General features: G+C 38.5%; 1 protein-coding gene across 4 annotated transcripts in view; it reads right to left on the bottom strand.

The window, feature by feature from the left end:
• Positions 1-2968: 2968 nt before the first annotated feature.
• The window catches only part of foxm1 (forkhead box M1), a 35267-nt gene continuing 14303 nt past the window's right edge, over positions 2969-23932 (bottom strand). For all 4 annotated transcript variants that reach the window (XM_043709404.2, XM_087997277.1, XM_043709406.2 and 1 more), the window contains exons 3-9: positions 17854-18002; positions 16783-16941; positions 14161-14289; positions 12523-12591; positions 11611-11668; positions 10592-10791; positions 2969-8703 (exon numbers count right to left, since the gene is read on the bottom strand). In XM_043709404.2, the coding sequence (XP_043565339.2) occupies positions 7855-8703; positions 10592-10791; positions 11611-11668; positions 12523-12591; positions 14161-14289; positions 16783-16941; positions 17854-18002 (1613 nt within the window). In that variant the 3' untranslated portion in view covers positions 2969-7854. The remainder of the gene's footprint in view (positions 8704-10591; positions 10792-11610; positions 11669-12522; positions 12592-14160; positions 14290-16782; positions 16942-17853; positions 18003-23932) is intronic.

Below are 23932 nucleotides of genomic sequence, written 5' to 3'. Positions count from 1 at the left end.
AGTGCTGAGTCCACTGTTTTTCATCACTTATATAAATGATTTGGATGTGAACATAGGAGGTATAGTTAGTAGTTTGCAAATGACACCAGAATTGGAGGTGCAGTGGACAGCGAAGAAGGTTACCTCAGAGTACAATGGGACATTGATCAGATGGGCCAATGGGCTGAGGAGTGGCAGATGGAGTTTAATTTAGATAAATGTGAGTTGCTGCATTTTGCAAAGGCAAATTAGGGCAGGACTTATACATTAATGGTAAGTTCCTGGGGAGTGTTGCTGAACAAAGAGACCTTGGAGTGCAGGTTCATAGTTCCTTGAAAGTAGAGTCGCAGGTAGATAGGATAGTGAAGAAGGCGTTTGGTACGCTTTCTTTTGTTGGACAGAGCATCGAGGAGTTGGGGGTCATGTTGCAGCTGTACAAAACATTGGTTTGGCCACTTTTGGAATATTGTGTGCAATTCTGGTCTCCTTCCTATCGGAAAGATGTTGTGAAAGTTGAAAGGGTTCAGAAAAGATTTACAAGGATGTTGCCAGAGTTGCAAAATTTGAGCTACAGGGACAGGCTGAATAGGCTGTTTTCCCTGGAACATCAGAGGCTGAGGGGTAACCTTAGATAGGTTTATAAAATCATGGGAGGCATGGATATGGTAAATAGACAAGGTATTTTCCCTGGGGTGGGGGAGTCCAGAACTAGAGGGCATAGGTTTAGGGTGAGAGGGGAAAGATTTAAAAGGTACCTAAGGGGCAAAAGGGGCATCTTTTTCACTCAGAGGGTGGTGTGTGAAGAAGTGGTGGAGGCTGGTACAATTACAACACTTAAAAGGCACCTGGATGGGTATATGAATAGGAAGGATTTGGAGGGATATGGGTCAAGCGCTGGTAAATGGGACTAGATTAAGTTAAGATATCTGGTCAGCATGAACGACCGGAGGGCCTGTTTCCAGTTGTACATCTCTATGACTCTACAGGATTACTGTCATGATTTTACAGAGCACCAATAAGCCATTCAGCCTGACTATATTGGCATTTATGCGCCACAGAAATTATCAGACATAAGGTTACAGAGATAGCGAGAGGGTAGACTATGGAGTCCAATTCATTTAGTTTTATAGTACTGGTTTCTTGACATTAGAATCGAATTGAATTGAATTGAATTGAATTTATTGTCATGTGTACCGAGGCTATTAGTTTGGCCTCGGTACAGTGAAAAGCTTTGTCTTGTGAGCAATGCAGGCAGATCACAGAGTTAAGTAGGATTAATAAGTAAATAATAGGTAAAAACAGCGGCAAAAACAAAAACACAGGTACAGGCGAATGTTAAGAGTTTTTGAGTCCATTAGAATTACAATTAGGTGTCTTCGTGAACTTGAATCTGTGGAATCAGCACCTAATCTCCAAACATTATCTTTAAGGCCATTGTACTATATTTTACATTAAACATCACATACAAAGGATTTATTTTTACTTTCCTTAATTTAAAAATGTCTTATTTGCTGATCATTAAGCCATTCAGATTTCTTATTGTAATAAATATTTCCGATGCTTAGGTTGTATCAACTAACTATTCCTACCATCCTTAAAAAGCTCTGGTCTATTAATGGACTCATTTAGAACATAGAACGTAGAACAGTACAGCACAGAACAGGCCCTTCAGCCCACGATGTTGTGCCGACCACTGATCCTCATGTATGCACCCTCAAATTTCCGTGACCAATTGCATGTCCAGTAGTCTCTTAAATGTCCCCAATGATCTTGCTTCCACAACTGCTGCTGGCAACGCATTCCATACTCTCACAACTCTGTGTAAAGAACCCGCCTCTGACATCCCCTCTATACTTTCCTCCAACCAGCTTAAAACTATGACCCCTCATGTTAAGTCATTTCTGCCCTGGGAAATAGTCTCTGGCTATCGACTCTATCTATGCCTCTCATTATCTTGTATACCTCAATTAGGTCCCCTCTCCTCCTCCTTTTCTCCAATAAAAAAAAATTTACTTTCTAGTTCCAACAAAACATTTTTTTGCCTTTTACCTATTCCAAATTAATCCCATTACTTACAGAGACCTACCCAGCCATCACCAATTTCTCTGGACTTAACCCACCTTTAGAAAGTCAATACTATAATTGAAACTACTGATGTTCAATATTCAAATGAATAGACATTTTCACGTCCATGATCACACTATTCTGAAATGTGTTCACACTTATATATGATTTTATTATTATGAATTAGTTTTGGCTAGATTGTTTCCATGAGACAAAATTGTTAAAACATAAAGAGTTTTATTCTTTCACAGAATGTGAGGAGCAGTGGCATGGCCAGAATTGGTTTCCTATCCTTAACTGTCTTGCAGAGCCTTCTATGATAATTATAATACTTCTCACCAACAATCCTGGGATTTTGGAGGGCAGTTCTGAAGCAACCACACTGCTGTGTACAAGGAGTCGCATGTAGGTCTGAGCAGGGACAGACAGCAGATTTCTTTCCCTAAAGGACGAATGGGGGAAGCAGATTGACATTTAAAAATCTGTCAATACTAATTTCACCATAACCGAGACTAGCTTTTCAATTTTTTGTTTTATTATTGAAATTCCAGCTAGTATGGAGGGATTTGAACAAACATCCCAAGGGCATTATTTGGGTCTGTATTATTAGTCCACTGACATTAAAGGCAGATGTTGGTGAAAATAAAATAACCAGACATCCTGTATCTGAAGGAGTACTGTTGCAATAAAGATATTAATTTCACCGCAAATGTTTTGAAGGCATTTCTGTTCTCTTATACAATATCATTCCAGACGACAGAAGTGAAATCCTACTGGAAATAGCATTCATATATTGGAGAATGAAAATTACAGAACTTTCATGATGTAAAAAGGCGCAGTGCAATGTAGTTACAAAACGAACCAAATCAAGTACTAGATAAAAGTGGATACTAGATAAATCAAGTACTATAAAACGTACTATAATTCAAGTGAAGTTTTTATTTATTGACATTTGATCGCTGTACAGCAGACAATATACCAAGTACACACAGTTTCACAATGTGCTGCTTATATTGAGATTGCATATCTGAGGCACAGATTGTATTCATTTTATTAAGGTGCATTAAGAGAATCTGAACATTTACAAGTAGGTTATTCTGAAATGTATTTACATGAACTGCAAGGTGGAAAAACTGTATTGTTCATAATTTACAACTATCGTTGCTGTTGCATGATCTAGTGACTCAGCTGTGTAGATGTTTGGCAGCCAAACTAATAGCCATTAAAATTCAGATTTGCATGGAGTCAGAGAAATGAGTTTCAGTGGTACACTAATAGGCCCCTTTTTGGGATGCAAAGTAGAAGCAGATCACAACTCGTTTTTAAAAAAACATAGTTAACGCTGTCCTTTGAAAATATGATTTCTGTGGTTAAGCACAGAGACCATTTAATCTCTGATTGACAGCAGTAAGGAGTACAGGATGAGCCAACAGTCTTGTTTGTTGATGCAACCTATAACAATTTCAAAGTGGTTTTGATCCTGATGTCACTATCATGATTGCATCACAAAGACAAAAAAAAACTTCATGCCAAACATTGTATTGAAGAGCCTCCAAAGCACAATACGTGGTATAAGAAAAAATGCAAAGATTACAAACTGTCCTGTCAGTTAATCATTTCTACTAGCATCATTGTAACGGAATCGCTTTGGCAAGAACTAAATGCTCCTCTTAACCAGTTGCCTGGTTAAGCATTTTAATAAGTCCTTCTACGAAAGGGAAGCCCATTGCTTGACTGCATAGGAATGTCCCAATTTATGAAAAGAAAAATCTTACTGGCTAAGCATTAGAGAATGCACAGATAATCAGCAAATTCAACCTACAGCTAACACCCTTCCAATAGTTTGTGCAGGGAAAACCATTCTTCCCAGGAATTTCAAACTGCCTCTTGATGCACAGGCCAAAGTTTCCTCAAAGGAAAGAATGTAAATGAAAGCATCTTCAAGCGGTGTTATGATAGAGCAACAAGAGATGTAGAATACTTAGCCTAACATTAATGAACATCACACTAGAATGTGGACTTTTTCAGAAACATCTCACCCTGACAGCCTATGCACAGTAAAATATTAGATTTTTTTCAAGGGTATGAGATAATCTTTTATCCACAGACCTTGCTTGAAAGAAGTGAGATCAAGACTTAACTGAAAATAATTGCAGATTTACTGACAGAGTTTTTAATAGAATCAGAAGCATGCAGTAGCATATATTGAAAAGGGCAAGATAGAGCTACTGTGAAATGATGCAGAAGGAAGGGAGGGCTTCAGATTCCCAAAGCATCGAGACCCATTTAGATACAGGAGGGTTTTGCAAAAACACACAGGTTGCATCTGATCAGGGCTGAGATAAATGTCCACAAAAGGAAGGTTAGTTTGTGTTGTGGGGTAAGTTCTAAACTTTATGGACAGGAAAAGGGAAATCATGGCAAAGTGTCAAAGAAACAAGAAGCGTTGACAACTGGTAAAAACAAGCAGCATTAAAAATAGACCATAATTCAGAAAACTGGAATCAAACAGGAGAGAAATGCAAACTAGACTGATGCAGGATTACATAAATGCAGGGGTTGAGAAATAAGATTGGTAAACTCCATGCATAACTGGCCAGATAGACATATGATGAGTGGCAATATGGAAACTTTGCTCAATTAAGAAGGAAATTGGAAGCTTCACATTCCAGCTATAAAAGTGAAGCTTGCTGCACAGTAAGTTCCTGGTCTCTCTTTCATAAGAAAACCTGCATATGACCATTTCATGTATTCAGGAGGGATTGAAATGGAAAAAATACAGGATGGCAGAAATGGTACTACTATAAAGTGTTGTAGTTCTGGGAAGGATAATGTGCTAGATGATTTAAAACATTTTTTGGGTGTATATTATAGAACACTTGGTATTAGGAAAGAGATAGAGGAGTAAATCTGCAGTAAATTTCAGGAAAGTTAAAAATATTAAGAGTAGTAATGGTTAGGAACTTCAGTTATCTAACTACAGATGAGAAACATAAAATCAAAGTGTGGAATTTGGTGAAATCATAGGGAGCTCCTGCAGATTGGTTTCCCAGCTACAAGGAGGGAAGCCAATTTGAATAAGTATAGGCTATTTCTAGCTGACTGGAGGCAGCCACCCAGTGCTGGCCTGGTGGGATTGTTCTACAGAACCTTAGAGAGGGCCATGCACAGTCCCCACTATTTCCTCAAAGGGGTTTCCTCGAATCATTCAACACTTTTAAAACTACTTTTCAAAGTACCTCCTCAATGCTGCAAGACTCCTGTGTTGCCTCTTCTTTGGCCACTATTCCTGATTGTGGTGCTGAGCTGTTGTGACTCCAATTAGGCTGCAGCAACTACTTATGAGCTGTCACCCATAAAATTAGGAGAAAGGTTCCATCACCTACCTACGAATGCAATTCTGATTGAGGTGGCGATCAGGTGTGTTGGTAAAATCTTGCCGTTTAAATCTGCTCCTCTCTCCGAAGATGTTTTGTTCTTATTTCTCGTTTCCAGCATTTGCAGTATTTTGTTTTTTGAATCAAGTGAATAGTCAAAGTGAAGAGGACTAATTTAAGTGAGCTGGCTCAGGAGATAGGAAGCAACTATTGGTATAAATAAACCTTTTAATGAACAATGAAATGCATGCAAAGTGATGGCACAGTTAAGATATTATACCCATGAGAGAAAGAAAGGGTATCCAAATCAATGATTAAAATAAAATTCTGATTAAAATGTAAATAAGAGATTTATAATGAGCAACAAATACATAAAATATCAAGCAGAATGCAAAATGTGCAGAAAATAATTGCCAAGAAAATAAAAATATATTAGAATACAGAGTTCTTCAGCTGTGCAATTTTCTGGTTACACCACAGTCATGATATGTAGCACTTAGAGTGATGCAGCATAAAGTTTTGGAATGCTACTGGAAAGTTACATTATGAGGAAAGATTGCACAAATTAGTCTCCAAATCCCAGAAGAACTGAATGGGTGATCTGATTGATGTTTTCAAAATATTAAAGGGAATAGATAACAATAGATAAACAATTTTGGTCATTGGGGAATCTAGGATAGGAACCATAGTCTAAAGTTTAGAGACAGACTTTTCAGAAGTGAATTTAGAAGAAGAAAGTGGTAGAACTTTGGAACTCAGTTCTGCAAACAGCAGTTGATGCTGGATTAATTGTTAAGTCTCAAACCTAACATTGATTGATGAGTAAAAAATCTGTCAAAGAATAGTTAATGAAGGTAGTACCATTGGTGTTTCCGAAAGAAGGATGCCAAACCACTAAATTAATTTATGTGATAAACCATCAACTGGTTGAAAGTGGACTACAGATATATGATTGATGAACAGTGAAGGGCCTGAGCTGAGAGAGAATTTTCGTATTTGCTAAAGTAGGAAGTCAACAGCAAGTAACTTGGAAACACAAGGATGCAAGCTCAAGCTCAAGTTTAAAACTGCAGTATAGTGTAGATTCCAAATTCCCACCTCAAGGACTATTTGTAGCTGTTATTGTAGAGCCTTTATGCTGAATTTTAGAATTCTGTTCTGTTATTCATCTTTTTAAAAAGTATGTCACAGAAAGGGACCGTTCACATTCAGTATCAGTATCACATTTAATCTGAAATACATCATACGTTTTGAACACCAAACCCAAACTTCGCACATTTAAGTGAATACTTCAATATTTATAACAAGATGATTTGCAAGCTACATAGCAATACACAGAAGAATGTGGATTCACTGGTCAGGGAGAAGGGGCTTGATCTAGTGACAGGTATCAGTCAAGAAAAATAAAGCTGATAGAGGTACAAAGTGTTGCTTTCTTCCTGGAAATTAGAGTACATGAAGGAAAAACAAATTGCAAGCATTAGAAATCTGAAATAATGAAAAATCTGGAAAAATTTTGCATCTTTGGCAGTTCTGATTACACCCAAATTGTTAACTAGTCAGATACTGACTAATTTCCAACGTTTTCTATTAAAAACTCTTGGGCTGGAACTGAATGTTGCCAGCTGCTGTATGCAATGCAAATATTAATGTCAATTGCGAAGATACATCAAAGGTGGACAATTTAAATCAACACTGATCAACTATGACTTGCCTGCATTATCTCATCTTATTAACTAGACAACAAGCTTCAGTTAAGATTAGACCTTCACTGAAATTAAGAAAGTCACATTCTCCTCTCCCTAAGCATTACAAGGCTTGTATTCCCCTTCATATTTCTCTCTTTACATTTTTAAAAATATATTTACAAGTACAATATACAAAACTTTCTGACATTCCCTGAGGAGACACCAAGAAATAAGAAAATCTGTAGTCAGAATCAAGAAATCTGCTGACTATCATCAGAAATGCAGTGCTAGGGAGATCTCAAGGCCTTTAAAAGTGGCCGAATGTCCTGTATCCAGGAAGATAAAGCAGCAGCAAAGACAGTATGTGCACGCACGCGCGCGCAAACTCTCTCTCTCTCTCTCTCTCACACACACACACACACACACACACACACACACACACACACACACAATCAATACACAGTATGGCAGACACTCACAGACACGTGCAAAGGATTGTACGTATGAACAGTGATTAATCCAGTTACAGTAAGCACAGTCCAGTTGGGTGAGGAACTAAATACCTATAGATATAGACACAAGGAATTGATGACTTCAAAGATAACCTGAAATTTTGTCAAAGGGTTTAGTCCAAGAAGGTATTTCTAATTCTGACTCGATAGCTACACCAGTTTGAACATGAAATGGTATTAACATCAAGAATAAAAATAATTTAAGCAGCAAAACTCCTTTCCTCACAAAATGAATTATCTCAGTTCTGGAATTAGTGTTGACCAGCTCATATTCCCAAGTTCGTAATCCTCATCCTCCAGGCCAGTGAAGCTAATGTCCAGTAATATTTTACTAAGACTGTCATTGAGGGTGTCTAAGACCAAGCCTTCAGTCAAAGCTTTGGTGTTTGCATTTATCTGAAGTTCTCGAGAACACCTTCCAGAATTGCCCTCTGAAAGAGGGGAGAATCCTGTGTCAGACACAAGATCCTTAACTGGTGAGTTCAAGAGTTCTCGTGGTGACTCAAAGAGAGCAAAGTCCTTAAATGGTGTACTACTAAAACTCAGGTATCCTGTGTTATTACGCAAGGGTGTTAGGAAGGAACCACATGGTGTCCTCACAGGACTGAACTCAAATAGGTTGTCGTCTTTTTTCAAAGGGGTCAGTGCAATCTTCCAGCTGTTTGCTACATTAACTGGAGAGCTCTCACTGGTGCCTTTACTGGGGGTTGATGAGGAAGGTAGATCATGGGGCTTCTCTTTAATGGGTGTTTTGAAGTTATAGTCTATTGTGGTGCTTGTAAAATCTGAGCACTGGTCCAAGGTTCTAGACTCATTGAAACCAGACACAAAACCCAAATCTAGTCCACTCTCTGCCATGGACTCACTGGCTTCTGGGAACAGAAGAACAGGTTCCTCCACAGGCTGAAGAACATGTCTCTGCTTTCGCCTGGAACTGCTCTCCTTGGAGACCTCATAGGGTTTTGCTGCTGCAGAATTCTCATGGATATCAGTAACTGGAGGGATTGGTGGAATCAGCGTCAGTTTCTCAGTATTCTTTATTGAGGTTGCAGGATGATTACAACTCAGACTCTCATTTGGAACCTTAAAAAGAAAGCACAAAAAAGACTAAATATTTTGAAATCATCCATGTTCAAGGGCAGTGTTACATCTTCTGAAAAGTAAAACTTTGCTTAACATTTTTATTTTTAATGTAAATAAACAGAGTTATAGAGATATACAGCATAGAAACAGACTCTTAGGTCCAATTCATCCATTCCAATGAAATATCCTAAATTAATCTAGTCCCATTTGCCAGCATTTGGCCCATCCTAAACCCTTCCTATTTGTATACCCATTCCGATGCGTTTTAAATGTTGTAATTGTACCAGCCTTCACCACTTCCTCTGGCAGCTCATTCCGTCCATGCACCATGCTCTGCGTGAGAAAGTTGCCCCTCAGTTCCCTTTTATATCTTGCCCCTCTCACCTTAAACCTATGCCCCCTAGTTTTGGACTCCCCCACCCCAGGGAAAGGATGTTGCTTATTTACCCTATCCTTGCCCTGATGATTTTGTAAATCTCTATAAGATCACCTCTTCAGCCTCCGGCCCCAGCCTATTCAGCCTCTCCCTATAGCTCAAAGACTCCAACTCTGGCAACATCCTCATAAATCTTTTCTTAATCCTTTCAAGTTTCACAACATCCTTCCGATAGGAAGGAGACCAGAATTGCATGCAATACTCCAAAATGGCCGAAACAATGTCCTGTACAGCCACTACGTGACCTCCCAACTCCTATACTCGATGTTCTGATCAATAAAGGAAAGCATACCAAACACCTTCTTCATTATCCTATCTAGCTACAACTTCACTTTCAAAAACTTTCAACCTGCACGCCGAGGACTCTTTGTTCAGCAACACTCCCCAGGACCCTACCATTAAATGTATAAGTCCTGCCCTGATTTGCCTTTCCGAAATGCAGCACCTCATATTTATCTAAATTAAACTCCATCTGCCACTCCTAAGCCCACTGACAAATCTGATCAAGATCCCGTTGTGCTCGGAGGTAACCTTCTTCGCTGTCCACTACACCTATTTGCATGCCAACAGCATAAGCAGCTAGTGATAGACAGAACTAAGCAATCCACAAACAATGGAGCAGATCCAAGCTCGACCGCCCTGCTACATCCAGTTGTGATTGGTGGTGGACGACTAACCAACTCATTAGTGGAAGAGGCTGCAAAAATAGCCTCATTCTCAATGTTGCAAGAGCCAAACAAATCAGTGCAAAAGGTAAGGCTGAACTATTCGTAGCAATCTTTAGTCAGAAGTCTTGAATGGATGATCCATTGAGGCATTCTCCAATGCTTCCAGCATCACAGATACCAGTCTGAATCACTCCATAGGATGTCAAGAAATGGTTGGAGATTTCAGCACACTTCACATGTATAATCAGATAAAAATCAACACTGAGGTGGGTTAATGGGAAACAGACAAGCGAGAGGTGACAGTGTGTGTGCGACAGCAAGAGGAGAGGTAGAGGGGGGAGAGAGAGAGAGAGAGGGAGGGAGAGAGAAAGATAGGCAGAGCAGAAGGAGAGGGTTAAGAAAATATTACATGGTAAGAGAAACGCTTAAAGTAAAGGAAAAAGAAATCATAGTTCAAGGGAGATTCCACTGTGATATTAGATTCAAGTAAAAACCTTAATTTAACATGTCTAAGTGCACAGAGTTGAAGAATATTTCACTCCGTTTGGAAAGTTGGCTATGAAGCTGAAGTGGCTAAAAGATGCTTAGAGTTTAATATTACAGAATGTCTTAACAGGTACAGCTATAAATGTGTACAGCAGTCTGTCAGAGTTAGCTGATCCCTGGAGCTAATTTTAGGATGATAAAAAACCTAATCCAACCAGACATTTGTAGGAGTGCTTTGGCTGACCTGATGACTGTTTGAGTGCCCCAGAGGAATGAACCACATTAGAAAGAACATTACCTTTGGTGCAATCCGAACACGCTTGCGCTTCCTAGCCAACTCACTACTGCTGCTAGTTGAAGAACGGTGCCCCTGGATTGTTGGTAGGGTGATGTGAGGAGATGGCTGTAGGATGAGGGAGGAGCTGACCGGCAACTGAATGGGTACCAGGTAGGAGTCAGTCCGTGGCAGCAATGGTTTCATCTTTCTCAGATTAACTTCTGTACAAAAAAGTCATGAAAACAATTTATCAAATAGGCCTATTAAAGTGTGACTCACCATCTCTGCTCTAGTGTTAAAGATTATGGGATTTGATCTAATTCAGCTCTAAATCAGAAAATAACAATGGAAGCAGCAACTGAGCTTAAAAGTGTGAGGAACTGAATATGATCATTGAAATGATATAGTCAAACTGAAAATTGCAGCACTGGGATGGGGACATGATTTAAATCCAAAAATCTATAAATATTTGTTGAAACTTAATTCAAATTAGGTGGTTTGAGGTCATACTGGAAATGCTTAACATCTAGAATAACAGAGTTGGAATGAGGAGTAGGTGAACAATCGACTTGAGGGAAGCAGATCAATCATTTAAATACTAAAGCAATAATTAAACAAGACATTATTCAATCCTAGGTACATTTACAATGGAAAACCAAGGTACCGTGGTAGTGTCCCTGCCTTTGGGTCAGAAGGTCTAGATTCAAGTTCCATCTGCCTGGAGATATGTTTGATCAGGTTGATAAAAAAAAATTACAACAGAAAACAGACCCCTTAAAATAGGTTGGTGTGTTCTGTAGGATTTTCACCTTACATGGGTGTGTGACAAAACCAAATAAAATTAGGTTGTGGAAAAACGATTCATCTCTTTAATACAGAGTGAATCAGTACCAAATATGGCATGGGGCTAATGTCAGATGATCCTATCTCTTCAGCAGCTGCATGAACTTTCTCAAATATAAGCTTACAACATAACACTGAAACCAAAACATTTCAAAATTTAAGTTCACATTTATCAGAACTGCTACTTTTTCACATACCTGTGCTGGTAGCAACATTACTCTTTGGTAGCTCAGTGGTACCAGTTCGCTTTTGTTGCTAAAATTAAACAGATTAAACCAAAAAATATTAAATCATGCATATTTTCATAAACACAAGATTAGTAAACACTGCACATTGCTTCTGCAGAGGCAGATGACATACAATGACACAGAAACCCTTTTAAAACTATAAATATTTGATGTTACTGAACACTAATAGCTGAATCCATGGTTTAGGTACCTCTGATTAATTCATTTTATAATATTGCACAGTCTTCAATTTACATGCAGTAATTCATCAAACGTCCATTAGCCAGTATGTTCCCTTTAATGTATGAAATGTAACACAAGGAATGTTCCAAATATTTTTCCTTGCTTAACATTATTTTTGCTTTCTTGATTCACACCCTCTGCGATATTTCCTTCTTGCTCTCTGGGTCCTTTCCATAAGATATAATTTCACTTGTCTTACTTTGGAATATTTTAATCCGTTATTTCCCTTCTCTTTTTATTCACTTAGTTTCCCTGTTAATTCCCTTTTTCTTTGATTCTTTTCCACCCATTTGCAGTCATGGTCCTGTGGTCTTATTAATACAATCATATGCCATTAGTGCTTCCCAGAGAAATCAAGAATCAAAAAACAAGCAAAACAATCCTGATTATGAAGTCAATATTTACCTATAAAGCATAGGTAAAGCATTGTTCAAAGCAACAGTGGAACAGAGACCAAGAAAATTAATTAATGCATTCAGTTTTAAATATGGGATTCTGCCAACAAAGAGAAATAATAGCTGAGATTATAGATGTCCTGGTTCAAATATCAACAATAGTAATATCTCCTTCTCCCTGCCAGCTAAACAGAGATCAACACAAAAAGGTGACAAGATGCTGCCAAGAGAAGATAGGTCTTACTTGTTGACAGACCAGCACAGGCACTGCTTGGATCCAATGGGTTTGGTCAGTTGGGCTGTAATCCGATGACTGCATGAAATGTCAATCAAGAATGAGAAGTTTTGAAGGTTAAAATGCATGTATAAATTGTTTAAAAACGTTCACATCATGTTGGAATAAAGTGCCTCCCAGCAACTGGGTATTTTTACTGAGTTCAATAAACGCAGCATTCATACAACTATCTCTTCCTGTAAGAGCATCAAGAAGAACTGATATACAAATCTTTTCAAGTGCTCAGGACATTCTTATTGCCTTACAGCTAGTGAATGTCCTTTTAAATGTAATTACTGTTATTCTGTAGGTAAAAACCATAGACACTTATGAAAATAGTCCCATGGATGAAGAACTTCAGTTACTTCAATAGATTGAAGAGCCTGAGGTTGTTTTAATTCGAGCAGATTAAGGGGATTTGATAGAGGTGTTCAAAATCATGAAGGGATCTGGACTGAACAGATAGAGAGAAGCTGTTCCCAATGCTCAAAGGGTTGAGAACTGCAGGGCACACCTTTAAGCTGTCATCGACTTAAAGTGTTTGGCAAAAGAACCATTGGCGATATCAGGAAAAATCTTCGCATAGCAAGTAGCTAGAATCGGGAATGGAGTACCTGAGAGAGATTGTTGAAGGTTTAATTACAGGCTTCAAAAGCATTTGAAGGGAAAATATTTACTGGACAACAGAGAAAGGGCAGAGGAGAGGTACTAGTTAACTTGCTGTTGCAGAGAGATACATGGACATGACAGACTGATTTTTAAAAATATTCGCTCATGGGACGTGGGCATCACTGGCTAGCTAGCATTTATTGTCCATTTCTAGCTACCCTTGATAAGATGGTGGTGAGCTGACATCTTAAATCACTGAAGTCCACATGCTGTAGGTTGACGCACAGTGGCGTTAGGGAGGGAATGGTCTCCTTCAGTGCTCAATCTTTGTTTTGCCTGTGCCTGTCACATGATATTCATGCAAAGCCTCAATGATAACAAATCTGAAATACTAAATTCCAGAATTATGGAGCACAAGTTGATATGACAGGAACATGGATGGAGTAACCTAGTTTACCAACAGCACTGAATGTTTGGTTTACAGGTATTATTTGCCTAAAACATTAGACAATAATAAAATGCCAATACTTTTGCAAAGAAGCTGGAGTTGGAATTCCAGCCAAACAATCCTGGTTATAAAGTCATATTTGATCTGTGTTTGGATAGGTAAACCTGGCTCACATATGTATATTAATTACCGAATATTTCTTTAGGTCAACCACTTTTTTCCCCTTCTATTGCAATGCAATTAGCTTCTACTTTGAATTTTAATATTAACTGCAGATCAAAATTCAAAAGGAAGAAACCGTTCAGCTCGTCTCTGCAAGATAATAGAGAAAACCTCCAGATATAAATTAGCTATTACTATTTAACATGGTGAAACAATTTCTTTGACTTCGACATAGAATATAGAACAAAATAATTAAACAGACTGTGAAGTGACTATCTAGGATAACTCAATCAGAATGTTGAGATAATCTGATACTTAGCCAGCTCTCAACTAGAAACCATACACCTGCACAAAAGGTTTATTTCTTAGAAATTACACAGAGAACACACCTTAACAACCTGGTCCAATGTCAAGAAGCGGTTGGCTTCAGCACGGATTGTCCAGTGTGATATCTTGCCATTATGAGACGTTTGACGTATGAACATATCATGAAGAGACAGATTGTGCCGAATAGAGTTCTGAGAGAAGGACACACAAGTTAGCTATTATGAAAATGATGTTTGTTAACTTTGAAGTGCTCATTGGTAAATAGTGAAAAACAACAATTTGCATTTATATAGCACTTATAACATAGCAAAATGTCCCAAAGTGCTTCATAGATGCATTAATAAAAGTTGGCATTAAGAAAGTAGCTTCTTGATTTAAAAAAAAAATTGTTTCAAGCACAACAAAAGGTATGTTAAATTTTTAAAAAATCAACCAACATAATTCTTCCTCTAGCAACAGTCACACGTAATTACCCAGGAATGATGTGGCCTTTGCAATTTGTGTTATAGCTTTTTGGAATTAACTGTAAGCAGTATAAGCAGATTAAAAAGTGACCATTTTGTTTTATTTTAGTCAGGTGGTAAAGCATATATCAAGTGCTAACCTGAGAGTATCCCACATTTTTAGTTTTTACATTTCAGGCCTGACAGTACATTTAACCAATATCTTCAAAATGGAAACATATAGATTTCAAGCCCTTATTAAAGCCAGGTTGAATAAATTTGTTAATTTAATTTCATATCCCCAGAAAATTCAGGACTCCTAAATCAGCGGTGCATAAATTGTATTGCTCGCAACACATCAGAGGAAAGCACAAAGCAGAGGTTAGGCAAATGTCCATTGGGAGCCCTTCATCTCGGTCAGTTTAGCTAAAAGAACCATTCTGCCATTCAGGATAACGACATGAGACTGGTGAATTGGCAACTTCTTGACCAGAAGTTAACCAGAAATGAATCTGGGCCAGTCATAAAAATATTGTGGATACAACAGCTGTGTATTCTAAAACAAGTTACTCATCTCAGAATCCCTAAAGCCTGTCCAACATCTAGAAGGCATGTATTAAGAGTGTAACAGAATACTCTCCACTTGCCTGGGTGAGTGCAGCTCAAACAATGTTCAAAAAGCTCAACACCATCAAGGTCAAAGTAGCCCACTTGATTGACATCCCATCCACCAACTTAAAGATTCACTTCCTTCGAGAATCGGAGCAGTGTGAATCCAACCTATGTACTGCAACAACTCACCAAGTGTAGGTTCCAAAACTGCAACCTCCACTACTTAGATCAACACACAAGAGCAGCAGATGCATGGGGGCACCGATGCTTGCAAGCTTCCTCCAAACCATAAACCATCCTGACTTGACACTATATGACAGTTACTTCTTTGTTGCTGGGTCAAAATCCTGGAACTCTCTCCCTAACAATACTGTGGATACCCCAACACTAAATGAATTGCACAATTCAAGAAGGCAACTCACCGCTTCCCTCTTGAGGGTAATTAGGGATGTGCAACAAACACTGACCGTGCAGCGATGCTCATGCACCACACTAGAATACTGAAAATAATTGCCAGTTGCAATTACATATAAGTCATTAAGGTACACCTTCCAATATGTTAACTACAAACAATAAAATCAGAGGACAATTTAATCACAGCTTTGAAGAGGAGGCACACTATATAGACTTAGCAATGTGATAAACTTTCTCCATCCTATGTATTGTTTTCTGTTAAATGTACAAGTTAAATTCAGCATGCCTTTCTGATTATTAAATTACATTTTCTGTGTAACACAACCACATTAGCAGTAAAATAGAAAAAGATTATGTTTAAATGGTGAGAAACGATTAAATATTGAAGGCATGTCTTCTAACATACAATAGTAACATGCAAGTACTGAAAGCAATTAGGAAGGAAATAGTTCCCCAGCTTTTATTGCAAGTGTGCTCGAGTACAAAAGAAATGGATTTTTGCTACAATCTCAATAACAAATTCAGAGAACAATGTACAGTTTTATTTTTTGTAATCAAGGAAGCTTTGGAGGGGCTGCAGCAAAAGTTGTTCCATTAATTGAGTTGTTTGTCTTTGAGGAGGGATTGAGTAAAACTTCCCAGAGTTGATAAAAATGGAAGGTTATTTCATTGAAACACTTGAGATTCTGAACTAGGGACAGTCTCAAAATAAATGGTCCTGGAGAAAAGTGTTTGTCCAGAATCATTGCAATTCTCTACTGTAGAGGTCTGTAGATGCTCAAATTGTTGATTTTACTCAACATTGCGATTGAAAATTGTTTCATTTCTAATGGACATGGGATCAGTCAGTAAAGTTAGTTATGGTGATGGTCTACCATGATTTTGTAGAATGCCACAGCAGCCCTGAATGGCCATTTGATTTACTCCTCCACCTGTTTAATAAGTTTATACTTTTCATATTTGTTTGCATGACAACAAATCCATCTGGACGCAGATATTCTCCAACTCCTTGGGAAGTGCAAGGTTCTGCCATGACGAGAGACAAATGTTCTTTGCTCTCAACCTCCCCATAAAGATGTTCGGCAGCCTGTGCCCTACACAGCTCAAATCAGGAACTGAGTTGGACTCCCTCCATCCTGTGATACATTAGTGATCCAAAGTTCAGTGGCAATCTTTACAGCACTATCACAAAGAACATAGATATTTTCATATTACCTTCCAACCTGGTTTGGCCACATGCTTGAAGTAGGGGAAATGATCCTCAATCCAGGTGTAGATTTCCTTCAGGGTCATCCTCTTGCTCTGGGTACTGTTTATTGCAAACTGAATCATGGCCATGTAGGAGTATGGAGGCCTTTCGTGAACAGACTCTGGCTGTATTAAGGAGAGAGTCCAAAGTAAACAAAACAAAATACTGTGGAAAATATAACTAAAGCACCTTTTTGAATGATGTATGCTAGGTGACATAGCAGATTCACCTAAGGTCTTTTACACTACTGAATTCTAATGTTAGTCAGGTAAGTTCTTGGACAGCTACAGTAGGAATGGATTCATGAGAGGTCTTTTAGTCTGCCCCAGCACCTGATGGTGTAAGCTACTTTCATACAGGGCAAATTTACTTTCCTCAATTTCAGTTAAACCAAGCAAAAGTGGCCCCACTCAAAACAAAGATAAGCAGAACATTTGTAAAACCTGCTACACTAATCCAGCATCTCTTCTTTCAAATAAATTATTCACCACATTCTATTCATCCTTCAATTCCAAAAATATTGAATAATGCTTCAATATATTTGGTCCATTCAGTGCTTGATCAGGTACAACTGACTCAAGTTTTAACATTCTACAATTTCTTGATATTACTCCAAGATTATGCAAGAAAACAAGAACAGACTATAGTTCCTGCCTTAGCTAACTGCCTTGCCTCTTTGCCCAGCTTCCAGTCTCCAGTACTCAGTACAAAGAATTCTGATTTCTTAGTTTGTATAACTGAGTTGACCAGTACAGCTGCCTCTGGCATCAGCAAGTGCATTCCTTACTATCACACATTCATTATGCCCTAATCCCATCTCTCTCCCTTCCAAACTTATCTGTTCAATGATATTTGCCTCCTGCTCCCTTTACATTCTGAGCACCCACTTTTTGAATACTCATTTATTTTTCCTCGCCCCAATGCTTCCTTTGAATATTTACATGTAAATTAAGGGTACAAAATGATAAAGACTTTAAGATGATACAGCTTTCGAAATGCCTCAGGATTGAATAGAGAGATGGATAAACAGCACTCACAGTGGCACTTTCTGGTGGAGGCTCTTGGTTTTCTTTCTCAGCTTCATCTTTCACGCTACACGCCCCCAGGCTATCCGTGCTCATTTTACCCAGCCACTGAATGTTGGTCAGACTGTCATCCAGGAGAAGATGTTCAGGAACTTTGGTGACTAAGGGAAGGAAAACAATGGCAGAGATTTTGCATTAAAAGTAGAAATCTTGCCTAAAGTAGGTCAGCCACTGTAGATCACTTTGAAGCATCTTTCTTGTGATCAGATTCTGTCATCAGGACCTATTACGTAAACCTTAATCTAATGCATCTCAATTACATATAACACTGCAATTCACAATGTTCAGTCAATTGTTCCATTTTGACCAGGAGACTGACAGCAGTTCACCACAAAAAAAATAGCTTCCCCCTTGCTGATTCTGCAATTGAAATTTGTGTTTGACACCAGTGGAAGTTATTGCAAAACTCAAACTACTTAATAGTATCAAAATATCCCAACAATGCAGTTATTTTCTGGTAATGTGTGACAATTAGGGACTACTGTATGACTTAGTCACCTTCCAAACTTGTTGACCATGGAGTCATCCACATCCATTGGTTGCAGAGTTTTACACCTCACTGAATGTTATAAAGGGCCCTGTTGTAAAAGGCAACTGTACTGAATGGGTTAATGTTTGACACTGCAATAAACTCCAACCAATTTGATAATGTTACATGGACCTGGATGAGGAGAAAGTAGAACAGTTCAGGATTTTGTAGAATGAAGAGCTATTTCTTAGGCCAACTTGTAAATCTTTGTAACAATGTCTAATAAACTAATGTAACTTATGCCCGATTGCTATAATGCAACAGACTACATCTTGATTAAGCTAAGAGCCTCTTCTGTTAAGATACATTACAAGGTGTCCTAGTTTAACCTTGGCCCATTTACTGTTAGTTTGTTTTAATGCCAGTAAGTTATTGGGATCTTTAATCCCATTGAGTACATCAAGATGTAGTTAAATATTGTTTATCTGACAAAATTTGTGCCATTTTGGCATGATTTCTCTCACTCTGACTTGAGGTCTCTCTAAATGCCACACTTCTATTTCAGGTCTGGATTAGGTCACCTTTATTCATCAAACTCCCATTTTGCCTGCTTGAGCTATCAATTATTCCTGGTAAAGTTGTTCCGCTGCAAATAGAGACTACCTGATTTCCAGTATTGCTATAGTAAATCAAGTAATTCCTTGGATCCAGTCAAGGAAAGATAATGTTGGCAACAAACTACCTCAACCACAAGCTGGTAGCGTTTAGCATTGCAGCACACATCAGTTCATGGTAGCTACAGTGGTCATTATTACTTATTACACAAGGCAATGACGTTGAGAAACAGCCTACAGAGAAACCCGTGGAAAGAGCAAGAAGGGAGAAACTGCACTCAATAGCATTTTTCTTCAAGCCTGGCAATAGAAGCTCATCATATCTGGCAATTACTGACTCATTAGGGAAACAAAGCTCTGTCGGACCAGTCACATTTCGAAGTTCAGCTAGAAAGCAAATGAGTAAAGTTAAAGTTCCCTGTTGGGCCAGAGCAAAACCTTTTAATTAATGGCACAAAATGGGCTGAGAAAGCTTGAACGTAAAAAATGATTATCTCCAGCTCACATTGAGCACTGTCATCATTGCAAGCAGACAGCACAAGGCATAACTACAGTAAGGAAATTAAGGGCCACAGAGATAACGTAAACAGAGGTTGCAGTGCCAATAATGTCACAAAGCCAGAATTAACATAATAAAAGAACAATTTAGAAGCATAAAGTGACTGAGTTTAACAGAAAAAGGTAGTAAGAAGACTAATGAGGCCACAGGAGTGGGAATGGGAGGTCCAAAATTTAAACCATGGTTCAAGCGTGAAGAATTTATTAAGGCCTCAGGCACCAAGCTTTAGTTGGGCAAGTTGTGCAAAAGGATGGGCATTGTGTTTTAGGTAATGAAAGGTTGGAAATTGCTCACAATATCTGTGAAAAATCAGGAAACCTCCATTTTAGCCTGAGAAGGCAGGTAAACCACCAGTTAATACAGAGTTTATAATGCAAATTTTAACAGGAAATAGAACAAAATTACTATGTTGAAGTATTAATAACCTACTTGGGAAAGACATTAAAACAGCATTGATACCGTAATATTCAAAGCCTTTAAAATTTGGAAATAAGATAGCAATGCAATACTTCCTAAAGCTTTTTAAATCTGCAGTAAGAATAAGTAACACGAGGAGTGATACTGTGTGGCAGATTTAAATTCAGTGATGAGCCAAATAGAATACGGGATTGGACATCTTGGAGAAAATTGATATTAACATATGGATTTGCTTACAAGATAACCATTAAATCACAAGCTGAACAAGTAAACACCATACTGTATTCAATGGGACCTGTAGTTGATGACATTATAACCCTTCAAGACATAAAAGGTACAGATACTTCAAAGGTGATTTGTAAGTTTTTAATAATGGAGAACAAATAAAACACTTGAAAAAGCAACAGTTCAGCATCTGGGGGAAATCCGTAGATAGTATCATTAACAATCTCTGCAGATTAGTGGAAAACTAACTATGGAGTTCAAAACCAGAATTCACAAGAGAGATTTTTTGTTGAAATTTATTGATGGGTCTTTGTCAGATTTATTACAGTTCAAAGAAATAAGACTTTGGAGAAAGCTGACCAGATTGTGCTAAAAGCAGTAAAATGGACAAATCACAAATAAATCCTGAGAGGAGAAGGACAGCCTAATCAGAGGAAAAATATTGAGTATATTCAGTTTATAAGGCAGATACAAAGGTTAGGCTAGACAGTTCAAATAAAATTTGACATTGGAGAAAGGCATACAGATGGTGAGTGAAGCAGAAATCTGGAAGCAAAACAGGTCAATGCCAAGGAGAGTTCACTCACCTCTTAAGATATTAAAAACCCTAAAGACACATGTGAGAAGCCACTATGAAGAGTATGTCTGACAGCAGATATTGAGACTCAACATCAGAACTGTAGAACAAGAAAGCCTCACTGGCACACGCAGTGTCCAAACATTTTTAAAAAGAATATTTGTAAAACTATAGGTAACTTCTAAAAGATCATTAGATGTGGGACATGGCTACAGAGCACACAGTCAAACTGCTACTGATTGAGTAGAGCTAACTCCATTAGAAAAGGTACCTGATACATTCAGGGGAAATTGGAGAGCCAACCAACATGTTTGAAAGAACCTGTTTATGTCAATGGACGTCTAACTAATTTAAGCTTGATACAGAGTGATACAGTGTCTTATTAGATTGTTTACTATGGGCAAAGAAACAGAAGTGACAGTTTACAAAGATGACTTGGTTGAGGTAGAACATCTCTTAATATTAAAGGTATGCTATAAGCAACTCTGTAACATACTGGAGTTTGCAATCATAAAGAATGTATATATAATTGACATTAAAGGATTCTCACTCTTGAGCATAAAGGATGTTTTAATATCAACATTCTTGAAATAGCAAAAAGAATTCAACTGGTCAATAAAATGCGAACAGGTAAAAGGAAATCAACCAATGCGAAGTCAGTCAGTCCAAAGACAAGTCAGTCAGCAAACAACTGAACCAAAAACATTTAACTGTTGAACAACAGCAAGGAAACAATGATTAGAGATTTAATTGCTTCCAGGATGCATTGTGGAACATTATAAGAAGAATACATTGCGATTCTCTGTGTTAGCAGAACAGAATTGCTCCCATTTTATCATCACTGAAGCATGACAGGAATTAGGAAAGTTTATGAGAAACCGTAGAACAACTAGAAAATAATAAGCGTTACAAGTTACTTGAACTTGTTGATCAATCTTTGACTGAAATTGCTCAGGCACCAACACATCCTGGTGAACAAATTGTAATAGCAGATTCAAACTTGATGTCAGATGAGGAACCAATACAAGCTCAAGAAGGATATTTCAATTATTTATCTCCTAAGGAAGAATTATCAGTATTAGTGATAGAGTTACGTCATCAGCTATCCTCAAGTAGCATGATGTGAACATGTTGGGTTCACTAGTAAGAAAACTATGGAGGTTATGAAGACATTATAACCTCAGTTACAAGTTAAAGTGTTTACATACTTCAACACAGATTGCCAAAACAGACTGAAGATGGGTTGCATACAACTCTGAAGTGAGGTGACCAATTATGGGGCCCAGATATCCAAGATATGGCTAAAAGGAAAACACCTGTTTCGATAAAGCAGCCGCCGGCAATGAAGGGAATTCATGAGATTAAAAGTCCCCCCAGCTAATATTATGGACAACTAATTGATCAGCAAAGTAGTGTTCCTCTGTGAAAGAAAAATCAGGAGATTAAGCATCCTGCAGATGTCTGACTACTAGGCTTATCAAGCATGTTGTCCTCCCTGATGAACATTTAAGAGATAAAAGGTCCTCCAGTGAAGAGACAGCTTAAAGAAGGTTAAGAACAGCATCAAGGTCAACACCTCTCAAACCAAACACCTAACAATTTTCCAAGTCCAAAGTGAACTCCTTCTGAAGATTATGAAACCTCCAGTCAGGTTGAATTTGAGAAGTCTGAGATTCAACATATTGTCTAGCTAACACCAATTGTTACAGTTAACCTGAGAATGCAATTTAAAAAAAAAGTTTTGTGATTTACATATGAAAGAAGTAAAACTATCATGGTATTCGAACAGATGAAAGACTCAACAGACAATCAAGGTATTTTTCGATGTATAATTTCAGTTACATCACACTGTAAACTTTTGCTATAAATTCTGTACCTTACAATTGTGTCCTCCACAACTACCTGATGAAGGAGCGGCGCTCCGAAAGCTAGTGCTTCCAATTAAATCTGTTGGACTATAACCTGGTGTTGTGTGATTTTTAATTTTGTACACCCCAGTCCAACATCGGCATCTCTAAATTGAGATTATGTGAGTGCATGTCTGTCTTCGAGGCAGGAGGAGAAATGGTGGTAAATGTAACTACATGCATGAATGCATAAGTGTCAACGATGGGAACAGAGCTTGGGGGAGATGTTATAAACGTTATGGTTCTATAAGGGTTAAAGTTGGAGACTGCATTAAGCTTCATGGAATCTGGCAAATGTCATACCGGCGTGTTAAAGAGTGAAGAAAGGCAGAACAGTTTAGAAGTTTGTAGAGTAAAGATCTTAGGTCTCCTCATAATCTTTGAACAGTGTCAAACTTACTACTGTAACTTGTACCTGATTGCTTATATGCAAAATAATGCATTTTTATTCAGACGAGGACCTCTTTTTCATGAAGACTCACTAGCGCTTTTCCTCTAATGTAAACTAATGTAAAGTAGTTCAGTGAAGATACAAGTTAACACTGTTGAACATTGTGCATTGATTCATCAATGCAACTCACCAGAATTTAAAATGCAGGAAGGGAATTGTGGTTGTTGGAGCCCAAAGGACATTGCTCAGGATTGTGTCATAGGCCTGTGTCTTACATCTATTGCAAGTACAGAAGTAGGTTTGCTTGCTGAAACTCACAGTTTAGTTTCTATTTGCATCTCCTCAGGCACTGAAGCAGCGCATTCTTGAGTGCAGTAAGATCATGACCGGAATAGAGAGTGTCTTGTTGGAAAAGTACAGCAGATCAGGCAGCATCCTAGGAGCAGGAGTATCGATGTTTCCGGCAAAAACCCTTCAATCAGGAATGACGTTTGTGAGCCGCAGGGCTGAGAGGTAAATGTGTGTGTGTGGGGGGTGGGGGGGGGGGGGGGGTGTTGGGTTGGGGGGAGGTCGCTGAGAATGCAATAGGTAGATGAAGGGGAGGGGGAAGGTGATAGGTCGGAGAGGAGGGTGGAGTGGATAAATGGGAAAGGTGAAGGACAGGTCAAGAAGGCAGTGGCGAGTTGGAGGCTTGGGACTGGGATAATGTGGGCGGAGGGGAAATGAGGAAACTGGTGAAATCCACATTGATCCCATGTGGTTGCAGGGTCCCAAGGTGGAATATGAGGCGTTCTTCCTCCAGTTATCGGGTGGTAAGGGTTTGGCGATGGAGGAAGCCCAGAACTTGTATGGCCTCAATGGAGTGGGAGGTG

The sequence above is a fragment of the Chiloscyllium plagiosum genome, unplaced genomic scaffold (genome assembly GCF_037043375.1).
Source record: "Chiloscyllium plagiosum isolate Xiang-an unplaced genomic scaffold, Cpla_swu_hap1 HiC_scaffold_19, whole genome shotgun sequence".
NCBI lineage: Eukaryota > Metazoa > Chordata > Chondrichthyes > Orectolobiformes > Hemiscylliidae > Chiloscyllium > Chiloscyllium plagiosum.
This window is presented reverse-complemented; position numbering and strand designations above follow the sequence as displayed.